General features: G+C 35.4%; 7 protein-coding genes across 12 annotated transcripts in view; 6 read left to right on the plus strand and 1 right to left on the minus strand.

Moving 5' to 3' along the window:
* The window catches only part of LOC129787307 (DNA-binding protein RFX2), an 865,065-nt gene that overhangs the window by 446,223 nt on the left and 396,783 nt on the right, over positions 1–22,059 (minus strand). The window lies entirely within an intron of this gene.
* The window catches only part of LOC129787328 (protein pellino), a 75,386-nt gene that overhangs the window by 24,078 nt on the left and 29,249 nt on the right, over positions 1–22,059 (plus strand). The window lies entirely within an intron of this gene.
* On the plus strand, positions 1,173–15,132 carry LOC129787329 (serine protease gd-like). 4 transcript variants are annotated; one of them, XM_055822860.1, is made up of 3 exons: positions 1,173–5,983; positions 6,051–6,201; positions 14,285–15,132. In XM_055822860.1, the coding sequence occupies exons 1-3, from the start codon at positions 5,608–5,610 to the stop codon at positions 15,105–15,107; spliced, it is 1,350 nt and encodes a 449-aa protein (XP_055678835.1). In that variant the 5' UTR covers positions 1,173–5,607; the 3' UTR covers positions 15,108–15,132. The 4 variants fall into 4 exon arrangements, with proteins under 4 accessions (XP_055678835.1, XP_055678834.1, XP_055678833.1 ...); XM_055822859.1 differs by lacking the exon at positions 14,285–15,132 and adding an exon at positions 6,261–7,166 and having other exon boundaries at positions 4,899–5,983; XM_055822858.1 differs by lacking the exons at positions 1,173–5,983; positions 6,051–6,201 and adding exons at positions 12,420–12,849; positions 13,756–13,924.
* Positions 9,975–11,472, plus strand: LOC129787351 (serine protease gd-like). The gene is made up of 2 exons (XM_055822888.1): positions 9,975–10,581; positions 10,650–11,472. Exons 1-2 carry the CDS (start codon positions 10,454–10,456, stop codon positions 11,470–11,472), a joined length of 951 nt encoding a protein of 316 aa, XP_055678863.1. The 5' UTR covers positions 9,975–10,453.
* Positions 15,831–17,022, plus strand: LOC129787352 (serine protease gd-like). Its single transcript, XM_055822890.1, has 2 exons — positions 15,831–16,059; positions 16,128–17,022. Exons 1-2 carry the CDS (start codon positions 15,932–15,934, stop codon positions 16,948–16,950), a joined length of 951 nt encoding a protein of 316 aa, XP_055678865.1. The 5' UTR covers positions 15,831–15,931; the 3' UTR covers positions 16,951–17,022.
* Positions 17,237–19,289, plus strand: LOC129787327 (serine protease gd-like). Its single transcript, XM_055822855.1, has 2 exons — positions 17,237–18,021; positions 18,445–19,289. The coding sequence occupies exons 1-2, from the start codon at positions 17,414–17,416 to the stop codon at positions 19,265–19,267; spliced, it is 1,431 nt and encodes a 476-aa protein (XP_055678830.1). The 5' UTR covers positions 17,237–17,413; the 3' UTR covers positions 19,268–19,289.
* Positions 19,296–21,832, plus strand: LOC129787334 (serine protease gd-like). Its single transcript, XM_055822867.1, has 3 exons — positions 19,296–20,037; positions 20,104–20,254; positions 20,319–21,832. The coding sequence occupies exons 1-3, from the start codon at positions 19,662–19,664 to the stop codon at positions 21,139–21,141; spliced, it is 1,350 nt and encodes a 449-aa protein (XP_055678842.1). The 5' UTR covers positions 19,296–19,661; the 3' UTR covers positions 21,142–21,832.

Below are 22,059 nucleotides of genomic sequence, written 5' to 3' on the forward strand. Positions count from 1 at the left end.
TACCACAACGCGGATGGGTCAATCTATGCGTCGTAATTTAATTTTTAAGTAGTATTAGTAGGCAAAGTTGATTTTTTTTAATGAAATTCATCAATTCGAAAGACAAAAATGGTTATACTATATCAAGTTCTATTGCACATACAGAAATTTCTTGACTAGTTCTGGAAAGGTATTGAAATAAGCTATAATCTGACATATATTTCGATACATTTCAAGGTCACCTCTAGTACACAAAATGGCGGATTTTTGTTTTACCAAAACAATTTTTTGCACTTTTCGTCCTAAAGGAAAGGTTCTAGAGGTTTCTGATGTTCTAAAAAGTTGTAGGTAATTGCAAAACCTTTAATTTGATACCAAATTGAGCGAAATCGGACAAGCCGTTCAAGAGATATGGCTCTTAGAACTTTTCAAATTCAAGAATTTTTCAAATGGCCATATCTTCTAAACGGCGACATAGAATTTCTTCATTTTCGGACTGGTGACAGATATTGAGTCAGGCTACAACATATCTAAATTTAAAGGAAATCTATAACAGATGTTCGGAGATATAGCCCCTTAAAATTAGGCAATTTTTGTTTTTGTTTTTAGCGCCTCTTGCGGATGTTTTTGAAACTTGGAATGTTCTAAACAGTTGTAGGGCTTCTCAATACCTTTCATTTGATACCAAGATGGTCAAAATCGGTCAAGCCGTTCTCGAGATATATCGAAAAAACACTTTTTGCTTTAGGCCGCCATATTTGCTAAACGGCTTGACCGATTGTCAAGTACGAATTGTTGATGAAAACGTCTCACTGAGCTCTACAACATACTAAAGCTTCAGACCTCTAGCTGTAAGGGAAGTGGTTGACAGTATTTCAAAATGGCGGACGGCGGCCATCTTGGATTTTGAAAATGCGAAAAAATGAAATTTGACGCCCACATTCCTATAGAAAACTTCAAACCGGAAGTCTCTATCTGTTACCGTTCTCGAGATATAATGCAAAATGTTGACCACCGGACGGCAGGCCGGCAGGCCGGCAGGCCGGCCGGATCAAAAATTTTCCACCACCATTTTCGTAATGTGGAATGTCTAAAACGTGCTCATACCAAGTTTGAGCCCGATCTGAGGTGGTCGGTTTTTCCGACGATTACAATACTTGGTATGCCACGATTGTGGTATACCAACTAATTGGGATAATGACCTCGAATCATTTGCATTTTTCCTCAATTTATCCAATTGCCAAAATTAAAATGCGAATAACTCAATTGATTTCGCTGTGTGACTCCGGTAACAACAAAAAAGAGCTCATTTTGACGTTAACACCCACGATGAACAAATTTCCGTGAATATTATTATGGTTGGTGGGTTAACCCGTAAACTGGCAAAGGCGAGACTTTCAAAAATTTATATATAGGGGAGGACGGGGTAATTTGGCCACTTTGGCGGTTTTAGGGATATTTCAAGCAAGTATGGTAGTATGAAGAAAACCGAATAACCCTATTTTGTAGGAAATGTTCCGGCCTACAACTTTCCCATATAACACTTTTCTCTATCTCGATGAGAAATGGGTGAATTTTCCATTCTCCTGGACCCTTAGCTTAGTGGCCAAATTACCCCGAGCACGGGTAATTTGGACACTTTAGCGCACAAATTATTAAACATGAAAATTTTTGAACAATAAAAAAATTTTATTTTTTCGATTATTTTTTTCGAAGATAGGTTATTTATCTAAGATTCATTTCCAGTAATTTGCCAGATAAAAATATTTAACAGAACCTCAAACTTTAACATTTTCTGAACCATAAACGGGAAAAGTCTAAAAAAGGCCATTTTTCAAATTATCGCAAATTTCTTTTTTTAGATAAAATTTTTTATCCTACTTTGCTTATAATCTGTAAGAAAACATTAAAAGGCACAACCACAATAAATATCTTAAATGTGCGTCGGAAAATGTGCCGGAAAAACTCAAGTGGCCAAATTACCCCACTCCAATTTTCCGGATAAAACCATTTCCACAGGAAAATCTGTTTGTGATATCGGAAAATGGATGTCACTATCGTGTTTATGATGGATCAATGACCCTTAATGGCTTAAAAGTTAATTTTTAAGTGTTAAAAATTTTTCGAAAATGACGTAGATTCAAAATGCCAAAAGCACTTGAAAAAGTGAAAAAATGATTTTTATCAAATAAAAGAAAATCTAATGATCGGATTTTCCTCAAACTTGGTACGATTGATTATCTCTATGGGGAGTATAAACTGTGGAGAAATGGATTTTCTAGCATTTACCATACTTGAGATATTCCCATTAATGACTTTGCCAAAGTGGCCAAATTACCCCGTCTTCCCCTAGAGCATTTCTATGTGATGGAAAAACGCGAGAATGAATTTTTATTATTCATACCACATAGCAGACATTTATTTAGAAAACTTCTACCGTACATTCGGCTCAAGATGGTTACGTCCTTTTTTTTCCTCATTGGTTGGGTGGCGATTTATATCACCCACAGGGGAATTAGGTCACTGTTGCATCGTTTCCAGTATGACTGACCTCAGCAAATTGTAACGTGTACTCCCTCAAAATCATCCCTCATGCTATTAGATGAGAACACAATGCCCAAGCAGCGAAGCATGAAGATTTTAGGGCCATATTGAGGTGTATAGAAAGTTGCACCATCACCAATATATTGGTTCCTTTTATGCTCAAGTTGTCTGAATTTTAGTGTGAATGACCATCAATAAAGACAGCATCACCCCAGAATCACCACGTGAGGTATCGGTGCTTTTTTTTCAAGTTTCTCTCTACTAAAAGACGAAAGGGCACAGACACTATAATCCCTTTGGGAGGGATTTTTTATGTCATATCAGTCCCTATCCTATTGAACTCTCCCTCTAGTCAATTAAGTGGATTTGGGTAAATGGCAACGAATTGAGTCAAATTGACAAGTGAGGGTGGAAAGATTTTTCCAGTCGTTTCGGTATTGATATAATGTATATACTTCATAACGTTTTAGATATTGATCTATTGATAAGTTGGCTGCGGAAGAAAGAAATAGAAAAAAAAAGTCCTAGTGTAGTTTGAGTATAAAGATATAAGGTGAAATTGACTACTAAGATCGGTTTAATCCGTTTTTAGACCATACTATAGTTTTTAGGGCGGACTTAAGTTTTTGACCATGTTAAGTATTAAGGTTAAGATAGACTAAATCGAGACTAAACGTATTTCTGAATGATTTTTACGAATTAAGAGGCCGACGACTAGACGTCTTCAATATTAAAAAAAAAACAACTAAAATTTCATTCAATCTCGTTTCTCAGCAGAATCCTTAAACCTCAAAATTAAACCTAAAAAAACTTAGGCTTGCCATAAACCCTAAATTATGGTTAAAAAAGCAGCTTAGCAGAATTTAAAAAAGAAAAGTCTGGTTTGAGAAAAGTAAGGCCTAGCCTAAAGAATTTAAGTCCAGCTAGAGAGAAACTTGGGCCTGGTTTTTGGTTAAATGTTCAAATACCCATTAATGCGTTGAGACGCGTTATCTAATCCTCTGGCCTAATCATACAATTTCAAAAGCCAGATCCTTAAAGAATTTTAACCCACCTTAAAAGAATTAAGTTTGGCTTAAAAAATACAGGTTTTTTTTTAAAACTTAAGCATAACCTAAAAAAACTTAGGTCTAATACAACTAAAGTCGTAATTAAAATATGGTGACGTTTAGTTCAGTTTTATGAAGCCAAAATAAAACGAATAATAAAAAAATTGTCACAAATTATTTATGAAAAAATATCTTATGTGTTTTTAATAAATTTTTAATAGATTTATCATTTGATAATTTAGGTCTCTTGGCAAACAAAAGCAAATTAAAATGTATCTTCTTTCTGTTTGATTAAATAATTGGTGTTACTACGTCAACAGCAAAGAAATTTCATTGCTATATAGCAATTGATGTCATCATAATCAATAAACAAGACAGAATTGGAAGGAAAAGAAAAAAAAAAACAAAATAATAGCATTGTTATTATATGAAACTTTGCATTAACGGATAAAGAATTTAGGTTGAAGGAAAAACGTGAATGTCAGAGGTTATTCAATATGGCTCTTCACGCATCATTTTCTTCTCTATATCTGTCGTAATTTTTTTTATTTCATTTTATTTCTCTAAACCCATAATTACAATATATTGTATGTATATTGCATGTATGTAAATTCTTCAAAAAACGCCCTAGAGTGTCTTCTCTCAAAATGCATTATGTTTATAAATAGAGAAATTTCTCCATAAACATCCATGCGAGAGAAGTTCGTGATTTGAGGTCTTCCTGATGGGAGAAAATTACAAGAATAACCTACAATAATTTCTCCTCCCGCCGTAGATTGCAATCTCACTCCGTGTTTTGATTGATGCATGAAATTCAATTCCTCACAGCGCCAATAATTAATTCTATGGGTTTTTAATTCATTCCAATGTCTTAAATAATACTTCAATGAACTTTTTATTGATTACCCAATAGATGTTGAATGAGAAAGAATTGCAGGCAGAGGGTGTTCCATGAATAAAGTTTCTTTCCGTGTTGGTACGAAGTTATACATCAGATAGAGAAGAAAATTTGTTAACTTTTCGTTGGATTGTAATGAGAATGTCACACGAGGTCGTCTTTTCCGTTTTATTTCTTCTCCTAAGACAAGTATATTGTATTGTGCAGTGCAGCTATAAGTTGCGGGAGAATTCTATTTGTAGTTTAATTTAAAATTTAATTTATGAATTGAGAGCATTCTCTGGTGTTTGAGAAGAATACATAAGTCGTCTTACACTGCGTTCAGTGTTTTCTTCAAACTTTATGGTATTTTTATTAATATATGTTTGGTTATTTATTGACAGTTTAATTAAATCGATATTTATGCCAAATCATCCATTTCGTTTTGCATGAATACTGAATATAGTTCGTTGTATATGGCACTCACTGTATGTAAATGAAGACTTTTTAATTTGAAAAGAAAACTCATTAAAAACATATCTCTTAATTTTCCTTTGAAAAAAATTAAGGATATTTAAAAACCATCATTCGTGTAATTTTTTGTATCTACTCTTCAACTTCTTCCTAAGTAATCTCAAATGTTTTTCCTAATATAGTTAGAAGAATGGATAAAATTCAAAACCTTGCAGATAATATTTTTTTATGTACATAGTATTTAAGAAACATAAGAAAAGAAGGTCAACGCACCTCATAAAAACAATCCATAGCTATAAAATCTATCAACGTGTTTGACGTTTGCATAAATAATCAAAAGATTGAAAAAAAAGCACGTGAAGAATGACCTCAAACAATAATGACGTCACGATGCATTGGGCATTTCCAAAATAGCACTATGGTGCTGAGACGTTCAGGTAAAGAGGTCTGCGTTTGGGAGACGTATACGCATTTATTTACATCATATTCTCTGCACACGACGCTGAACTCAGAAACTGGTTTGGGAACTTTATTAATAATTTTAGCTTTGATTTTTCTTACCTGTTTTCCAATGTAAAATGCCATGGATACTTTTGTATCAATGCGAAGCTCTTCAGTAGTGATTTGGACGCAGCCATTTAACATCATATTTGTGCCAAATTGAAGATTTTTGTGTGAATTTCAATGATTTTAGTGAAGTTTTTAGTCATTTTTAGTGCTTTTCAAATTGCAATTGCACAGAGGTACAATGTTTGTGGTGATTCGGGACTGAGACTTGTGTATATGGATGGAGAATTGGGATGGGTTGGCATTGGTTGGGCATGGACTCAGGATATGGGACAACTACGCAAGGTTGATTTGGATTTAGAGTATGAATCATCAATAGAACCTGATCCCAATAATTTAGGAAAACTACAAATTTTGAATATGATACCACTGAATGATCCGAAAAATGAAAAGTTCTTAAATATGGTTTATGAATTTAACCTTGCGTCTCAGGAACAAATTCCAGATATTACGAAAATAGTTTGGAAAGGTGTAACGCTCTGTGATCTAAATGGTTAGTTTTGTGAAGGTATTTGTGTTATTTTCATCACCTTTAGTTCTTCTTTTTCTTATTATTGCAGTAACAAAACCATATTTGGTTAAAATGCACGCTGAGTACAATTACTACACAAAGGAAAGAACGCTAACGACCGAAGTAGTTAATAGGTTTAAATCGAAACCAACAGTTGCGCCTGTTCAATTGATAGCTAGTACAGAAGACTATGATGATAGGTAATAAGAATCTAATTCTAAGATTTGATGCAATGCTAAAGTTGGTAAATATTTTTCAGTGAAACTGTTGGATGTGGTAAAGTAGACTTGACAAACATTTATGTGCCATTAGTTCTTGAAGGGCAGACAATTGAAAGGGGAACGTGGCCATGGTTAGTCTCGGTCTATTCTTACTCTAATCTAAGACTAGGATTCCGATGTGGAGCTACGCTTGTTTCCAACAAACTAGTTATAACTGCTGCTCATTGTTTCTTCGATGTCTACAATCGACAAGTAAAGTCTGAGGATGTTCTTATCATCCTTGGGCAATACAATCTCAAAAGACCTCAGGATCAAGGAAGCAAAATTGTTTATCCCGAAAGCGTTAATATTCATCCGAAATATCAGAAATTAACAAAAATTGATTCAGATATTGCGGTTGTTGTTATGGCCGAAAGAGTTCGCTTCACTCACTACATTCGTCCTGCATGCCTGTGGAAGGGTCCTGATACTAAAGACAGCATTGTTGGGAAGAGAGGATACATCGCTGGGTGGGGACGTGATGAACATGGGAATTTTTTTTCGGAATTACCCAAACAAAGTGAAATTCCCGTAGTTTCCGATGAAACATGTCTACGATCCCATGAAGTTTTCGTCAGAATTACATCTTCGGTAACATTCTGCGCAGGATGGCGCAATGGGACGGAGGGTCCTTGCAATGGTGACTCAGGAGGACCTCTTGTCTTTGACAGAAATGGCCGTTGGACTCTGAGAGGTGTTGTTTCAACATCTCTGCTCACTGATGGCAGCAATACCTGCAATCTCAATGAATACGTCATATTCACAGACGTGGCTCAATTTACAGATTGGATAACTTCTTTTGATAACGAGTACACCTATTAAATATCAAATGTTATTTAGTCAATGATTCTTAATGTATTTCTATACAATTCTGTCAAATAAATAAAAATTCTTTATCAATCTTATTTTCAAATGTCTTTTTTTTTGTTTAACCATTTTATTCATCTTCATATAAAAGAAGAAGAAACTTAGAAAGGGTAATGTACTTAATAACAACACAACAATTATCTATTGCAGAAAAATTACGTACGATAGTTTCAAAGACGTCACTCTTGCCTTTTTAACGTCAAAGTATGAGATTAGTGGAAGAGCTGTGTATTGGTAATACATGATTCCACCATAGTGCAAAGACACATCACTCTGTATAGCATGACAATATCTTTGCTCGTGATGCTAAAATTGAAACTTGTTGGGGAAGTTTACTTAATTCTTCTACTTACTCACCGGACTGTTTTATCTGAAATTCCATACTTCCATCCATATTTGTATTAGAGACGTATTTTGGTTTTTATTTTACACCAAAACACGAGATCTCAGCGAGTTCATGTTGGCCGAAGAAAAACATTGTACATAAACGCATCATATGTACCTCACACTACATATTCTTGTTCGTGACGTTTAAATTCAAACTGGTTGGGGAAGTTTATTAAATTTTTTTTCAACCTGCTCACCACATTTACCTTGCTAAAATTCCACAGTCAGGGAGACTCAATCAGCGGGAAGCTCATCAGTAGCGTTTTGAGTGGTTACGGAGCCACTGGTCGCTTAATTTTCTCAAGAATGTCGCATTTAATGTCTTTGTTACAAATTTTTGTGATTCTAAGTATTGTTTGTACTGTGATTTCTCAAAGATACGATGTGTGCGAAGATTCAGGATTAAGATATGTGTACATAAATGATGAATTGGGATGGGTTGGTCTTGGATGGGCATGGACTGCAAGATCATACAGAATACACAACTTGGTGATAGAAATAGAATTTGCAACAGCGAAGCCGGATCCCAATAATTTGGGATCTCTCCAAATACTAACTTTCGTTTCAACTGCTAATAATTTAAATGAAATGAGATGGAATATGGCGTACGAATGGATATTCCCAACACAGAATCCACTACCGGATCCAATATATATAATATGGAATGATCAATATATATGTAATAATACAGGTGAGATAAGCAAAAAGTTTAATTCTAAAGACTAGCTATTAGTAGGTTAATGTTTGTCTCATTATTTAGCTGCGAAAACTCCCGAGAAACCTTATGTAGTAAAAATGCGAGCAGTCTACAATGATTACACAAAGGAAAGATCATTTACTGCTGAAATTATTGAAACCCCAGAAACTAAAACTACAACAACTTCTGCCCCAGTACCTCTAAATGTGAACGAAGAAACTATAGATGATAGGTGAGACAAACAAGTTCGGATTCATTGTGATATTCGTTTTAAATTCTTAATCTTATATTCACAAATACAATTCAACATTGTAGTGAGAAAAGAGACTTTGCTTGGTCAAACTTAATGAAACTGTCAAACTCTTTATGTTTTAGTATATGTTAATTTGATTTATATATTTCTGTTTCTTCTGTAAATCTTTTTTTTTAATAGAGATTTATCTAAATTAGAAAGAATGTAGATAAGTTCAGTAGCAGAAATTATAACGAGTCACTTGCTAACCTAGTAAAGAAGTAGAATTACCACTTACTTAATTTATTTACAAAAAAAAAAACTTAGAAAACTGAAGCCAATTATGACTTATTTTCCAGTGAAACGGTTGGATGTGGTAAAGTAGATACAACAAACATTTATGTGCCATTAGTTTTGGAAGGACAGACTATAGAAAGAGGACAGTGGCCATGGTTAGTTTCAATCTATTCGTACTCCAATCTAAGACTAGGATTCCGATGCGGAGCTACACTCATTTCAAATAAATTAGTTGTAACTGCTGCTCATTGTTTCTTCGATGTCTACAACCGACAAGTAAAGTCTGAGGATGTCCTTATCATATTAGGGCAGTACAATCTCAAAAGACCCCAAGATCGAGGAACAAAAATCGTTTATCCTGAAAGCGTCAACATACACCCGAAATATCAGAAGCTCAACAAAATTGATTCAGACATTGCAATTGTTGTTATACCTGAGCGCGTTCGTTTTACAACGTACATCAGGCCTGCTTGCCTCTGGAAGGGTCCTGAGACGAAAAAGAGCATTGTTGGGAAGACGGGATTCATTGCCGGGTGGGGTCGTGACGAAAATGGAAACTTCTTCACGGAACTTCCGAAACAAAGTGAGATTCCTGTGGTTTCAGACGAAACCTGCTTGCGCTCCAATGAAGCTTTCTCCAAAATTACCTCGGAGGTGACTTTCTGTGCAGGATGGCGCAATGGGACGGAAGGTCCCTGCAATGGTGACTCAGGAGGGCCATTTGTTTTTGAAAAAGATGGTCGTTGGACTCTCAGAGGTGTTGTTTCAACATCCTTACTCACTGATGGCGGTAATACCTGCAATTTGAATGAATACGTCGTTTTCACGGACGTAACACAGTTTACTGACTGGATCACTTCTTTTGATACAGATTATACATATTAGATGATATAAAATAGTTATTTCGAATCTTTGTTTTTTTTTTCTTTTTTTTCTTATTTTTATTGCATTTGAGACGTATTTTGGTTTTACAGCAAAGCACGATATCTCAGGTGAAGGTTATGATGGTCGAAGAAAAAAATCGTATAAACGTATCATTTATACCTCACACTATTCTTGTTCGTGACGTTTAATTAACTGGTTGGAGAAGTTTGAAGTTTGTGAGTTTATTTTAGCTTTGATTTTCCTTACCTGTTTCCCCGTGGATACTTTTGTATCGATGCCCAGCTCTTCAGTAGTGATTTAGACGCAGCCTTTTAACATCATATTTGTGCCAAATTGGAGATCTTTTTTGTAGATTTCAATGATTTTAATGAAGTTTTTAGTCATTTTTAGTGCTTTTGAACTTGCAATTGCACAGAGATTTAATGTTTGTGATAAATCGTATCTGAAATTTGTGTATATGAGTGCAGAATTGGGATGGGTTGGCATTGGTTTGGCATGGATTCGTGATGATGGAAATCTCCGGAAGGTTGATTTGGATTTAGAATATGAATCATCAACAAAACCTGATCCTAATAATTTAGGAAAACTACAAATTTTGAATTTGATAACACTAAATCATCCAAAAAATGAAAAAAAAAACTTAATATGATCTATGAATTTATTCCTCCGTCTCAAAAACATATAACAAATGTTACGAAAATAGTTTGGAAAGGTGTAACGCTCTGTGATGTAAATGGTTAGTTTGCAAATGTATTTAGTATAAAGTTGACTGACTTTTTAGTTCTTCTTCATTTACTCTTGCAGTAACAAAGCCATATTTGGTTAAAATGCACGACGAGTACAATTTCTACACAAAGGAACAAAAGTTAAGAACAGAAGTGGTTAATAGATTAACACCAAAACCAACAGTTGAACCTGTTCAATTGAATTCTAGCACAGAAGATTATGATGACAGGTAAAAATAAAATAATCTAATTCTAAAAAATTCAATGCAATACTAAAAAATCACTTGATGATTTTCAGTGAGGTTGTTGGATGTGGTAGAGTAGATACAAGGAACATTTATGTGCCATTAGTCCTTGAAGGGCAGACTATAGAAAGAGGACAATGGCCATGGTTAGTTTCTATCTATTCCTACTCAAAATCGAAATTAGGATTCCGATGTGGAGCTACACTCATCTCTAATAAGTTAGTTGTAACGGCTGCTCATTGCTTCTTTGATGTCTTCAATCGAAGAATCAATTCAGATGATGTCCTCATCATTCTTGGACAGTATAACCTAAAAAGACCACAAGATCAAGGCAGCGAAATTGTTTATCCCGAAAGTGTGAATATTCACCCAACATATCGGAAACTAACAAAAATTGATTCAGATATTGCGGTTGTTGTTCTGGCCGAAAGAGTTCGCTTCACTCACTACATCCGTCCTGCATGCCTGTGGAAGGGTCCTGATACTAAAGACAGCATTGTTGGGAAGAGAGGATACATTGCTGGGTGGGGACGTGATGAATATGGAAATTTCTTTTCGGAATTACCCAAACAAAGTGAAATTCCTGTAGTTTCCGATGAAACATGTCTACGATCCCATGAAGTTTTCGTCAGAATTACATCTTCAGTAACATTTTGTGCAGGATGGCGCAATGGAACAGAAGGTCCTTGCAATGGTGACTCAGGAGGGCCATTTGTTTTTAAAAAGGATGGTCGTTGGACTCTGAGAGGTGTTGTTTCAACATCCCTGCTCACTGATGGCAGCAATACCTGCAATCTCAATGAATACGTCATATTCACAGACGTAGCTCAATTTACAGATTGGATAACATCTTTTGATAACGAATACACCTATTAAACATCAAAATGTTATTTAGTCAATGAATCTTAATGTATTTCTATACAATTCTGTCAAATAAATAAAAATTCTTTATCAATCTTATTTTCAAATCTCTTTTTTTTGTTTAACCATTTTATTCATCTTCATTTATAAAAGAAGAAGAAACTTAGAAAGGGTAATGTACTTAATAACAACACAGCAAATATCTATTGCAGAAAAATTACATACTGGGAGTTTTTATTAAACCACTTTTGTTAACTCAAAGGCGCTACGATAGTTTCAAAGACGTCACTCTTGCCTTTTTTACGTCAAAGTATGAGATTAGTGGAATAGCTGTGTATTGGTAATACATGATTCCACCATAGTGCAAAGACACATCACTCTGTATAGCATGACAATATCTTTGCTCGTGATGCTAAAATTGAAACTTGTTGGGGAAGTTTACTTAATTCTTCTACTTACTCACCGAACTGTTTTTTTTCTGAAATTCCATACTCACTCAGGGGAAGCCTCAATACGTGAGAAGCTGATTTGCTCAGCGTTACCAAAATGCAGAATTTCCCCAGGATTAAACCGTTATTGGGCATCTTGGAAATTCTTGTGATCATGAGATCATAAATATATGCTGCCCACTATTTTTTGATACATATTATAAGTATAGAGAAACATACATCAATGTTCTGTTGTCCCAAACTGTAACGACGTCACGAAAAAATTTGTATTAGAGACGTATTTTGGTTTTTATTTTACACCAAAACACGAGATCTCAGCGAGTTCATGTTGGTTGAAGAAAAACATCGTACATAAACGCATCATATGTTCACACTACATATTCTTGTTCGTGACGTTTAAATTCAAACTGGTTGGGGAAGCTTATTAAATTTTTTTTCAACCTGCTCACCACATTTACCTTGCTAAAATTCCACAGTCAGGGAGACTCAATCAGCGGGAAGCTCATCAGTAGCGTTTTGTGTGGTTACGCAGCCACTAGTCGGATAATTTTCTCAAGAATGTCGCATTTAATGTCTTTGTTACAAATTTTTGTGATTCTAAGTGTTGTTTGTACTGTGATTTCACAAAGATACGATGTGTGCGAAAATTCGGGATTAAGATATGTGTACATAAATGAAAAATTGGGATGGGTTGGTCTTGGATGGGCATGGACTGCAAGATATTACAGAATACACAACTTGGAGTTGGAAATAGAATTTGCAACAGCGAAGCCGGATCCCAATAATTTAGGATCTCTCCAAATACTAACTTTAGTTCCAACCGCTAATAATTTAAATGAAATGAGATGGAATATGGCGTACGAATGGATATTCCCAACACAGAATCCACTACCGGATCCAATATATATAATATGGAATGATCTATATATATGTAATAATACAGGTAAGATTAGCAAAAACTTTAATCTCAAAGACCAGCTATAGGGGAGAACGGGACTATTTGTGACAGTTCGGAATTTTCAAATGGCGATTTCTCTTAAGTTATTAATCGGAAGCACCTGAAAAATTTATGATACGAATTCCTATCTACCCTCAATAGTTGACTGTAGTTTGGAGATTATCCGATGAATAGTTTAGGAATAAAAAAATAAACAAATTTTGAGACCTCCAAAAATACGTTTTGCGTGTTAAGAAAAACTCATTTTCCGACACTTTTCTTTTAGCGATTTTCCAATCTCACCGTCTTTTCCACAAGCTAGGTCAATGCAGAAAACGTTGCCAAGGTGTATTTTTCACTAACTTTTAATGATTTTTCTGCACATTTATGCAAATCAACACATGTCGAGTGGGGCTAATTTTGTCACCAATGTAAATCATATGGGACGTCAAAATATTGACATGTTTTCTAACCTTTTTGTCGCAAAATGTAGGGGTTGAGAAAATTCCAAAATTCTGTGTTTTAGTGGATAGAAAAGTGAAATTCCTTGCCGTGGATGAACAAGTGATGAGTTCGGTTAGTAGCTACAACTAATCTCTCAGGTGGAAAATCTTTGGAAATGTCGGAAAATTCCACCGACTTAATTACCCCCGTCGGTGACAATATTAGTCGACGGATTCTTAAAAAAGTCAGAAGCGGAAGGGTTCAGGAAAAGCTCGAAAACTCATATTTCCCGTGGAGATAGAGAAAAGCGGTCTGAGACAAAGTTGTAGGCAAGGAAATTTCCTATAAGAATGACCTAACGAGGAAAATTTCTTGCCCCGTGGGAGTCCTGCATATAGCGATTTATCCAAATTGACACAAATAGCCCCGCCCTCCCCTAAGTAGGTTAATTTTTGTTTTATTATTTAGCTGCGAAAACTCCCGAGAAACCTTATGTAGTAAAAATGCGAGCAGTCTACAATGATTACACAAAGGAAAGATCGTTTACTGCTGAAATTATTGAAACCCCAGAAACTAAAACTACAACAACTTCTGCCCCAGTACCTCTAAATGTGAACGCAGGAACTACAGATGATAGGTGAGACAAACAAGTTCGGATTCATTATGATATTCGTTTCAAATTCTTAATCTTATATTCACAAATACAATAAAACATTGTAGTGAGAAAAGAGACCTTGCTTGGTCAAACTTAATGAAACTGTCAAACTCTTTGTGTTTTAGTATATGTTAATTTGATTTATATATTTCTGTTTCTTCTGTAAATTCTTTTTTTTTTAATAGAGATTTATCTAAATTAGAACGAATGAAGATAAGTTCAGTAGCAGAAATTATAACGAGTCACTTGCTACCTAGTAAAGAAGTAGAATTACCACTTACTTAATTTATTAACAAAAAAAAAAGCTTAGAAAACTGAAGCCAATTATGACTTATTTTCCAGTGAAACGGTTGGATGTGGTAAAGTAGACACAACAAACATTTATGTGCCATTAGTTCTTGAAGGGCAGACTATAGAAAGAGGACAATGGCCATGGTTAGTCTCAGTCTATTCCTACTCCAATCTAAAACTAGGATTCCGATGCGGAGCTACACTCATCTCCAATAAATTAGTTGTAACGGCTGCTCATTGTTTCTTCGATGTCAACAACCGACAAGTAAAGTCAGATGATGTCCTCATTATACTAGGACAGTACAACCTTAAAAGGCCCCAAGATAAAGTAACAAAGATCGTGTACCCACAGAGTGTAAATATTCATCCAGACTATCAGAAGCTCAACAAAATTGATTCAGACATTGCAATTGTTGTTATTCCTGAGCGCGTTCGTTTTACAACGTACATCAGGCCTGCTTGTCTCTGGAAGGGTCCTGAAACGAAAACTAGTCTTGTTGGGAAGACGGGATTCATTGCCGGGTGGGGTCGTGATGAAAATGGAAACTTCTTCACGGTACTTCCGAAACAAAGTAAGATTCCTGTGGTTTCAGACGAAACCTGCTTGCGCTCCAATGAAGCTTTTGTCAAAATTACTTCGGAGGTGACTTTCTGTGCAGGATGGCGCAATGGGACTGAAGGTCCTTGCAATGGTGACTCAGGAGGGCCATTTGTTTTTGAAAAAGATGGTCGTTGGACTCTCAGAGGTGTTGTTTCAACATCCTTACTCACTGATGGCGGTAATACCTGCAATTTGAATGAATACGTCGTCTTCACGGATGTGTCACAATTTACAGACTGGATTACTTCTTTTGATACAGATTATACATATTAAATGATATTAAATAGCTATTTCGAATCTTTGTTTTTTTTCTTTTTTTTCTTATTTTTATTGCATTTGAGACGTATTTTGGTTTTACAGCAAAGCACGATATCTCAGGTGAAGGTTATGATGGTCGAAGAAAAAAAATCGTATAAACGTATCATTTATACCTCACACTATTCTTGTTCGTGACGTTTAATTAACTGGTTGGAGAAGTTTGAAGTTTGTGAGTTTATTTTATATTTGATTTTCCTTACCTGTTTCCCAGTGGATACTTTTGAATCAATGCGAAGCTCTTCAGTAGTGATTTAGACACAGCCATTTAACATCATATTTGTGCCAAATTGGAGATCTTTTTTGTAGATTTCAATGATTTTAATGAAGTTTTTAGTCATTTTTAGTGCTTTTGAACTTGCAATTGCACAGAGATTTAATGTTTGTGATAAATCGCATCTGAAATTTGTGTATATGAGTGCAGAATTGGGATGGGTTGGCATTGGTTTGGCATGGATTCGTGATGATGGAAATCTCCGGAAGGTTGATTTGGATTTAGAATATGAATCATCAACAAAACCTGATCCTAATAATTTAGGAAAACTACAAATTTTGAATTTGATAACACTGAATCAACCAAAAAATGAAAAAAAACTTAATATGATCTATGAATTTATTCCTCCGTCTCAAAAACATATAACAAATGTTACGAAAATAGTTTGAAAAGGTGTAACGCTCTGCGATGTAAATGGTTAGTTTGCAAATGTATTTAGTATAAAGTTGACTGACTTTTTAGTTCTTCTTCATTTACTCTTGCAGTAACAAAGCCATATTTGGTTAAAATGCACGACGAGTACAATTTCTACACAAAGGAACAAAAGTTAAGAACAGAAGTGGTTAATAGATTAACACCAAAACCAACAGTTGAACCTGTTCAATTGAATTCTAGCACAGAAGATTATGATGACAGGTAAAAATAAAATAATCTAATTCTAAAAAATTCAATGCAATACTAAAAAATCACTTGATGATTTTCAGTGAGGTTGTTGGATGTGGTAGAGTAGATACAAGGAACATTTATGTGCCATTAGTCCTTGAAGGGCAGACTATAGAAAGAGGACAATGGCCATGGTTAGTTTCTATCTATTCCTACTCAAAATCGAAATTAGGATTCCGATGTGGAGCTACACTCATCTCTAATAAATTAGTTGTAACGGCTGCTCATTGCTTCTTTGATGTTTACAATCGAAAAATCAATTCAGATGATGTCCTCATCATTCTTGGACAGTATAACCTAAAAAGACCACAAGATCAAGGCAGCGAAATTGTTTATCCCGAAAGTGTGAATATTCACCCAACATATCGGAAACTAACAAAAATTGATTCAGATATTGCGGTTGTTGTTCTGGCCGAAAGAGTTCGCTTCACTCACTACATCCGTCCTGCATGCCTGTGGAAGGGTCCGGATACTAAAGACAGCATTGTTGGGAAGAGAGGATACATTGCTGGGTGGGGACGTGATGAATATGGAAATTTCTTTTCGGAATTACCCAAACAAAGTGAAATTCCCGTAGTTTCCGATGAAACATGTCTACGATCCCATGAAGTTTTCGTCAGAATTACATCTTCAGTAACATTCTGCGCAGGATGGCGCAATGGAACTGAAGGTCCTTGCAATGGTGACTCAGGAGGGCCATTTGTTTTTAAAAAGGATGATCGTTGGACTCTGAGAGGTGTTGTTTCAACATCCCTGCTCACTGATGGCAGCAATACCTGCAATCTCAATGAATACGTCGTCTTTACGGATGTGGCTCAATTTACAGACTGGATTACTTCTTTTGATACTGATTATACATATTAATTATATGATATAATAAAATCTATTTCGAATTTTTTTTTCATTTCGTAAAATCCTTGAGTTTTAGCTGTGATTGTTTACAAAAAAAAAACTTTTTTTTATACCTTTAATAATAATGTTCTACGTCTTCAACTGTAACAACATCATCACTGAAAAGAATTTGTATTAGAGACGAATTTGGTGTTTACATCAAAGCACGAGATCTCAGATGGAGTTCATATTGGCCAAAAAAACATCGTACATAAACGTTATGTTTGTATGTATCTTATACTTTTCTTATTCGTAACGTTTAAATTCAAACTGGTTGGGGAAGTTTATTAAAGTTTTTTTTTTTCAACCTGCTCACCACATTTACCTTGCTAAAATTCCACAGTCAGGGAGACTTAATCAGTGGGGAAGCTCATCAGTAGAGTTTTGTGTGATCATGGAGCCACCAGTTGTATAATTTTCTTATAATTCCTCAATAATGTCCAATTCAATGTATTTGTTACAAATTTTTGTGATTCTAAGTATTGTTTGTACTGTGATTTCTCAAAGATACGATGTGTGCGAAGATTCAGGATTAAGATATGTGTACATAAATGAAGAATTGGAATGGGCTGGTCTTGGATGGGCATGGACATCAGAAACACTCAGAAGACACAATGTAACGATAGAAATAGTGTTCGCAACAGTGAAGCCATCAGATCCCAATAATTTGGGATCTATCAAAATACTAGCTTTCGTTCCAACCCTGAATGATATAGATGAACTCAGATGGAATATGGCGTACGAATGGATATTCCCAACACAGAATCCACTACCGGATGTACTAGATATAATATGGAATGGTGATAGTATATGTAATAGTACTGGTAAGTTAGGCAAATCTTGCATTCTACAGTTTTCTATTAGTAGATTAGTTTTTATAATTTATTTAGCTGTGAGAACTCCTGAGAAACCTTATGTAGTAAGAGTACAGGCAGTCTACAATGATTACACAAAGGAAAGATCGTTTTCTGCTGAAATTGTTGAATCCCCAGAAACTACAACAACTCCTGCTCCAATATCTCTATATGTAAATGATGATGATAGGTGAGACAAACCAGATTGGATTCACAAATACAATTAAGCACTGTAGTCCGAAAGAAGAGACCTTGTCAGGTTAAACTTGTTCACAATGCCAAACTTGTAGTGTTTTTGCATATTATTAATTTTGTTTTTCTGTAAGGTTTTATTCAAAAGAATGTCCCATAATAGACATTTATCTAAATTGGTTTAGTAACAGATGTTATAACCAGACACTGCAAACCTTGCATTATGTTAGATGAATAGAATTTTCATTTCCCTTAATTATTGCATAAAAAGATTAGGAAACCTACACTCATAGAACAAACTCCCGTTTTATCACCGCAAAGTGATAAATACAGAATTCTCTTATATGAAACACCACTTTTGCAGTGATAAATACGGAATTTTTTCTATGAGTGTAGGTTAAAATTATCATTTATTTTTCAGTGAAACTGTGGGATGTGGTAGAGTAGATACATCGAATATTTATGTGCCATTAGTTTTGGAAGGACAGACTATAGAAAGAGGACAGTGGCCATGGTTGGTCTCAGTTTACTCTTATTCAAATCTGAAATTAGGATTCCAATGCGGAGCTACACTCATCTCCAATAAATTAGTTGTAACGGCTGCTCATTGCTTCTTCGATGTCAACAACCGACAAGTAAATTCTGAAGATGTTCTTATCATCCTAGGACAGTATAACCTTAAAAGACCCAAAGATGAAAGAACAAAAATCGTATACCCGGAAAGCGTCAACATACACCCAAAATATAAGAAGCACAACAAAATTCACTCAGACATTGCAGTTGTTGTTATACCTGAGCGCGTTCGTTTTACAACGTACATCAGGCCTGCTTGCCTCTGGAAGGGTCCTGAAACGAAAACTAGTCTTGTTGGGAAGACGGGATTTATTGCCGGGTGGGGTCGTGATGAAAATGGAAACTTCTTCACGGAACTTCCGAAACAAAGTGAGATTCCTGTGGTTTCAGACGAAACCTGCTTACGCTCTAATGAAGCTTTTGTCAGAATTACTTCGGAGGTGACTTTTTGCGCTGGATGGCGCAATGGGACGGAAGGTCCTTGTAATGGTGACTCGGGAGGACCTCTTGTTTTTGAAAAGGATGGTCGTTGGACTCTTAGAGGAGTTGTTTCAACATCCTTACTCACTGATGGCAGCAATACCTGCAATCTCAATGAATACGTCGTCTTCACAGATGTGTCACAATTTACAGATTGGATTACTTCTTTTGATACAGATTATTCATATTAGATGATATAAAATAGCTATCTGGAATCTATTTTTTTGTCATTTCATTCGAGTTTTATATGTTTCTTTTTAATTTTAATTGCATTTGAGATGTATTTTGGATTTTTCACCAAAGCACGAGATCTCACTCAGGTGGAGTTTATAACGGCCGAAGAAAAAATCGTATAAATGTATCATTTATGTCTCACACTATTCTTGTTCTTGGCGTTTAATTTAAACTGGTTGGGGAAGTTTTGAAACTTTATTAATAATTTTAGCTTTGATTTTTCTTACCTGTTTTCCAATGTAAAATGCCATGGATACTTTTGTATCAATGCGAAGCTCTTCAGTAGTGATTTAGACGCAGCCTTTTAACATCATATTTGTGCCAAATTGGAGATCTTTTTTGTAGATTTCAATGATTTTAATGAAGTTTTTAGTCATTTTTAGTGCTTTTCAAATTGCAATTGCACAGAGATACAATGTTTGTGGTGATGCGGGACTGAAATTTGTGTATATGAGTGCAGAATTGGGTTGGGTTGGCATTGGTTGGGCATGGATTCGTGATCTGGGAGATGTCCGGAAGTTTAAACTGGATTTAGAATATGAATCATCAACAGAACCTGATCCTAATAATTTAGGAAAACTACAAATTTTGAATATTATACCAGTTAATCATCCACAAAATGATAGATTACTAAATATGGTCTATGAATTTAAGCCTGCGGCTCAGAAACACAAAACAAATGTTACGAAAATAGTTTGGGATGGTGAAACGATCTGTGATCTAAATGGTTAGTTTGTGAAGGTATTTGTAGGATTTTCATCATCTTTTGTTCCTATTTTTCTTACTATTGCAGTAACAAAGCCATATGTGGTTAAAATACACACTGATTACAATTTCTACACAAAGGAACGAACGTTTAGAACAGAAGTGATTAATAGATTAACACCAAAACCAACAGTTGAACCTGTTCAATTGAATTCTAGCACAGAAGATTATGATGATAGGTAAAAATAATCATCAAATTCTAAAATTCAATGCAATACTAAAAAATCACTTGATGATTTTCAGTGAGGTTGTTGGATGTGGTAGAGTTGATACAAGGAACATTTATGTGCCATTAGTCCTTGAAGGGCAGACTATAGAAAGAGGACAATGGCCATGGTTAGTCTCAGTCTACTCGTACTCAAAATCGAAATTAGGATTCCGATGTGGAGCTACACTCATCTCTAATAAATTAGTTGTAACGGCTGCTCATTGCTTCTTTGATGTTTACAATCGAAAAATCAATTCAGATGATGTCCTCATCATTCTAGGACAGTATAACCTAAAAAGACCACAAGATCAAGGCAGCGAAATTGTTTATCCCGAAAGTGTGAATATTCACCCAACATATCGGAAACTAACAAAAATTGATTCAGATATTGCGGTTGTTGTTCTGGCCGAAAGAGTTCGCTTCACTCACTACATCCGTCCTGCATGCCTGTGGAAGGGTCCGGATACTAAAGACAGCATTGTTGGGAAGAGAGGATACATTGCTGGGTGGGGACGTGATGAACATGGAAATTTCTTTTCGGAATTACCCAAACAAAGTGAAATTCCCGTAGTTTCCGATGAAACATGTCTACGATCCCATGAAGTTTTCGTCAGAATTACATCTTCAGTAACATTCTGCGCAGGATGGCGCAATGGAACTGAAGGTCCTTGCAATGGTGACTCAGGAGGGCCATTTGTTTTTAAAAAGGATGGTCGTTGGACTCTGAGAGGTGTTGTTTCAACATCCCTGCTCACTGATGGCAGCAATACTTGCAATCTCAATGAATACGTCGTCTTTACGGATGTGGCTCAATTTACAGACTGGATTACTTCTTTTGATACTGATTATATATATTAACCTCTGAGATGCGGAGGCCTTGGCACACCCTTAGAATGCGAAGGTGGGGTCGTTGAGCGACCCCAAAAAGAAGGCCAATTTTCTCCCAAACTATACAACCGGGAACTGTCGGGTCACTACCTTTAGACTCCTTATATAGTCCTCTTGCCCCTTGCATCACAAATTCGCCACCCGGAAACACGCAGAAGAAGATATTAGGGAAAAACATTTTTCACTCATTTTTCACAATTTCTTCTTGAGAAATTTGCCACGAAGTTTACCGCAACCACTATTTTTTCCACTACTTCCCCGCATTCCCCTCACTTCCCGCACCGTGATAAATGGCAATATTTCTCGAATATTCTTTATTGTTTTGCACACTTATATGCTTCTAATTATGTTTTATGTTGTTTATGTTACTTATTCGCGATAATTCTGACACTGAGAAGGTAAAGTGAGAAAGTAAACACAACCCTTCAACCCCCTTCAACCATATGATTTATGATGTGACTAACTTCATTCTAAGAAATTTTCCGCAGCATGACCGTTACACCAATTTTTGAATTCCCTTCTTCTACATTTTCCTTAATAACTTTTCTTGTGGTGGTCGGATTGAGCTGAAATTTTTACACAACCTCCTCAGATAACCAAGGAACTTATTTCCAAAAGATGGTAACGTTATCTTTTATATTTATTGAGTTATAGCACGAAATATAGCGCTGGGGTCGTTCAACGACCCCGCTCCGCATCTCAGAGGTTAATTATATGATATAATAAAATCTACACGGGGAAATCATCTAAACGGATGGAACCCGTAATAAAAATTAATAATAATAATAAAATCTATTTCGAATTTTTTTTCTTTTTGTAAAATCCTTTAGTTTTAGCTGTGATTGTTTAAAAAGAACTATTTTTTATACCTTTAATAATAATGTTCTG

This window comes from Lutzomyia longipalpis, chromosome 1, assembly GCF_024334085.1.
Source record: "Lutzomyia longipalpis isolate SR_M1_2022 chromosome 1, ASM2433408v1".
Taxonomy (NCBI): Eukaryota; Metazoa; Arthropoda; class Insecta; order Diptera; family Psychodidae; genus Lutzomyia; species Lutzomyia longipalpis.

What these genes read in the sequence shown, in the direction of transcription:
- LOC129787352 (XM_055822890.1), top strand. Translation starts at nt 15,932, where the DNA reads ATGCACGACGAGTACAATTTCTACACAAAGGAACAAAAGTTAAGAACA. An exon ending in ACAGAAGATTATGATGACAG is followed by an intron (nt 16,060 to 16,127) that starts GTAAAAATAAAA and finishes GATGATTTTCAG; the next exon opens with TGAGGTTGTTGGATGTGGTA.
- LOC129787327 (XM_055822855.1), top strand. Translation starts at nt 17,414, where the DNA reads ATGTCCAATTCAATGTATTTGTTACAAATTTTTGTGATTCTAAGTATT. An exon ending in TATGTAAATGATGATGATAG is followed by an intron (nt 18,022 to 18,444) that starts GTGAGACAAACC and finishes TTTATTTTTCAG; the next exon opens with TGAAACTGTGGGATGTGGTA.
- LOC129787334 (XM_055822867.1), top strand. Translation starts at nt 19,662, where the DNA reads ATGATTTTAATGAAGTTTTTAGTCATTTTTAGTGCTTTTCAAATTGCA. An exon ending in AACGATCTGTGATCTAAATG is followed by an intron (nt 20,038 to 20,103) that starts GTTAGTTTGTGA and finishes TTACTATTGCAG; the next exon opens with TAACAAAGCCATATGTGGTT. An exon ending in ACAGAAGATTATGATGATAG is followed by an intron (nt 20,255 to 20,318) that starts GTAAAAATAATC and finishes GATGATTTTCAG; the next exon opens with TGAGGTTGTTGGATGTGGTA.
- LOC129787351 (XM_055822888.1), top strand. Translation starts at nt 10,454, where the DNA reads ATGCACGACGAGTACAATTTCTACACAAAGGAACAAAAGTTAAGAACA. An exon ending in ACAGAAGATTATGATGACAG is followed by an intron (nt 10,582 to 10,649) that starts GTAAAAATAAAA and finishes GATGATTTTCAG; the next exon opens with TGAGGTTGTTGGATGTGGTA.
- LOC129787329 (XM_055822858.1), top strand. Translation starts at nt 12,465, where the DNA reads ATGTCGCATTTAATGTCTTTGTTACAAATTTTTGTGATTCTAAGTGTT. An exon ending in ATATATATGTAATAATACAG is followed by an intron (nt 12,850 to 13,755) that starts GTAAGATTAGCA and finishes TTTATTATTTAG; the next exon opens with CTGCGAAAACTCCCGAGAAA. An exon ending in GCAGGAACTACAGATGATAG is followed by an intron (nt 13,925 to 14,284) that starts GTGAGACAAACA and finishes CTTATTTTCCAG; the next exon opens with TGAAACGGTTGGATGTGGTA.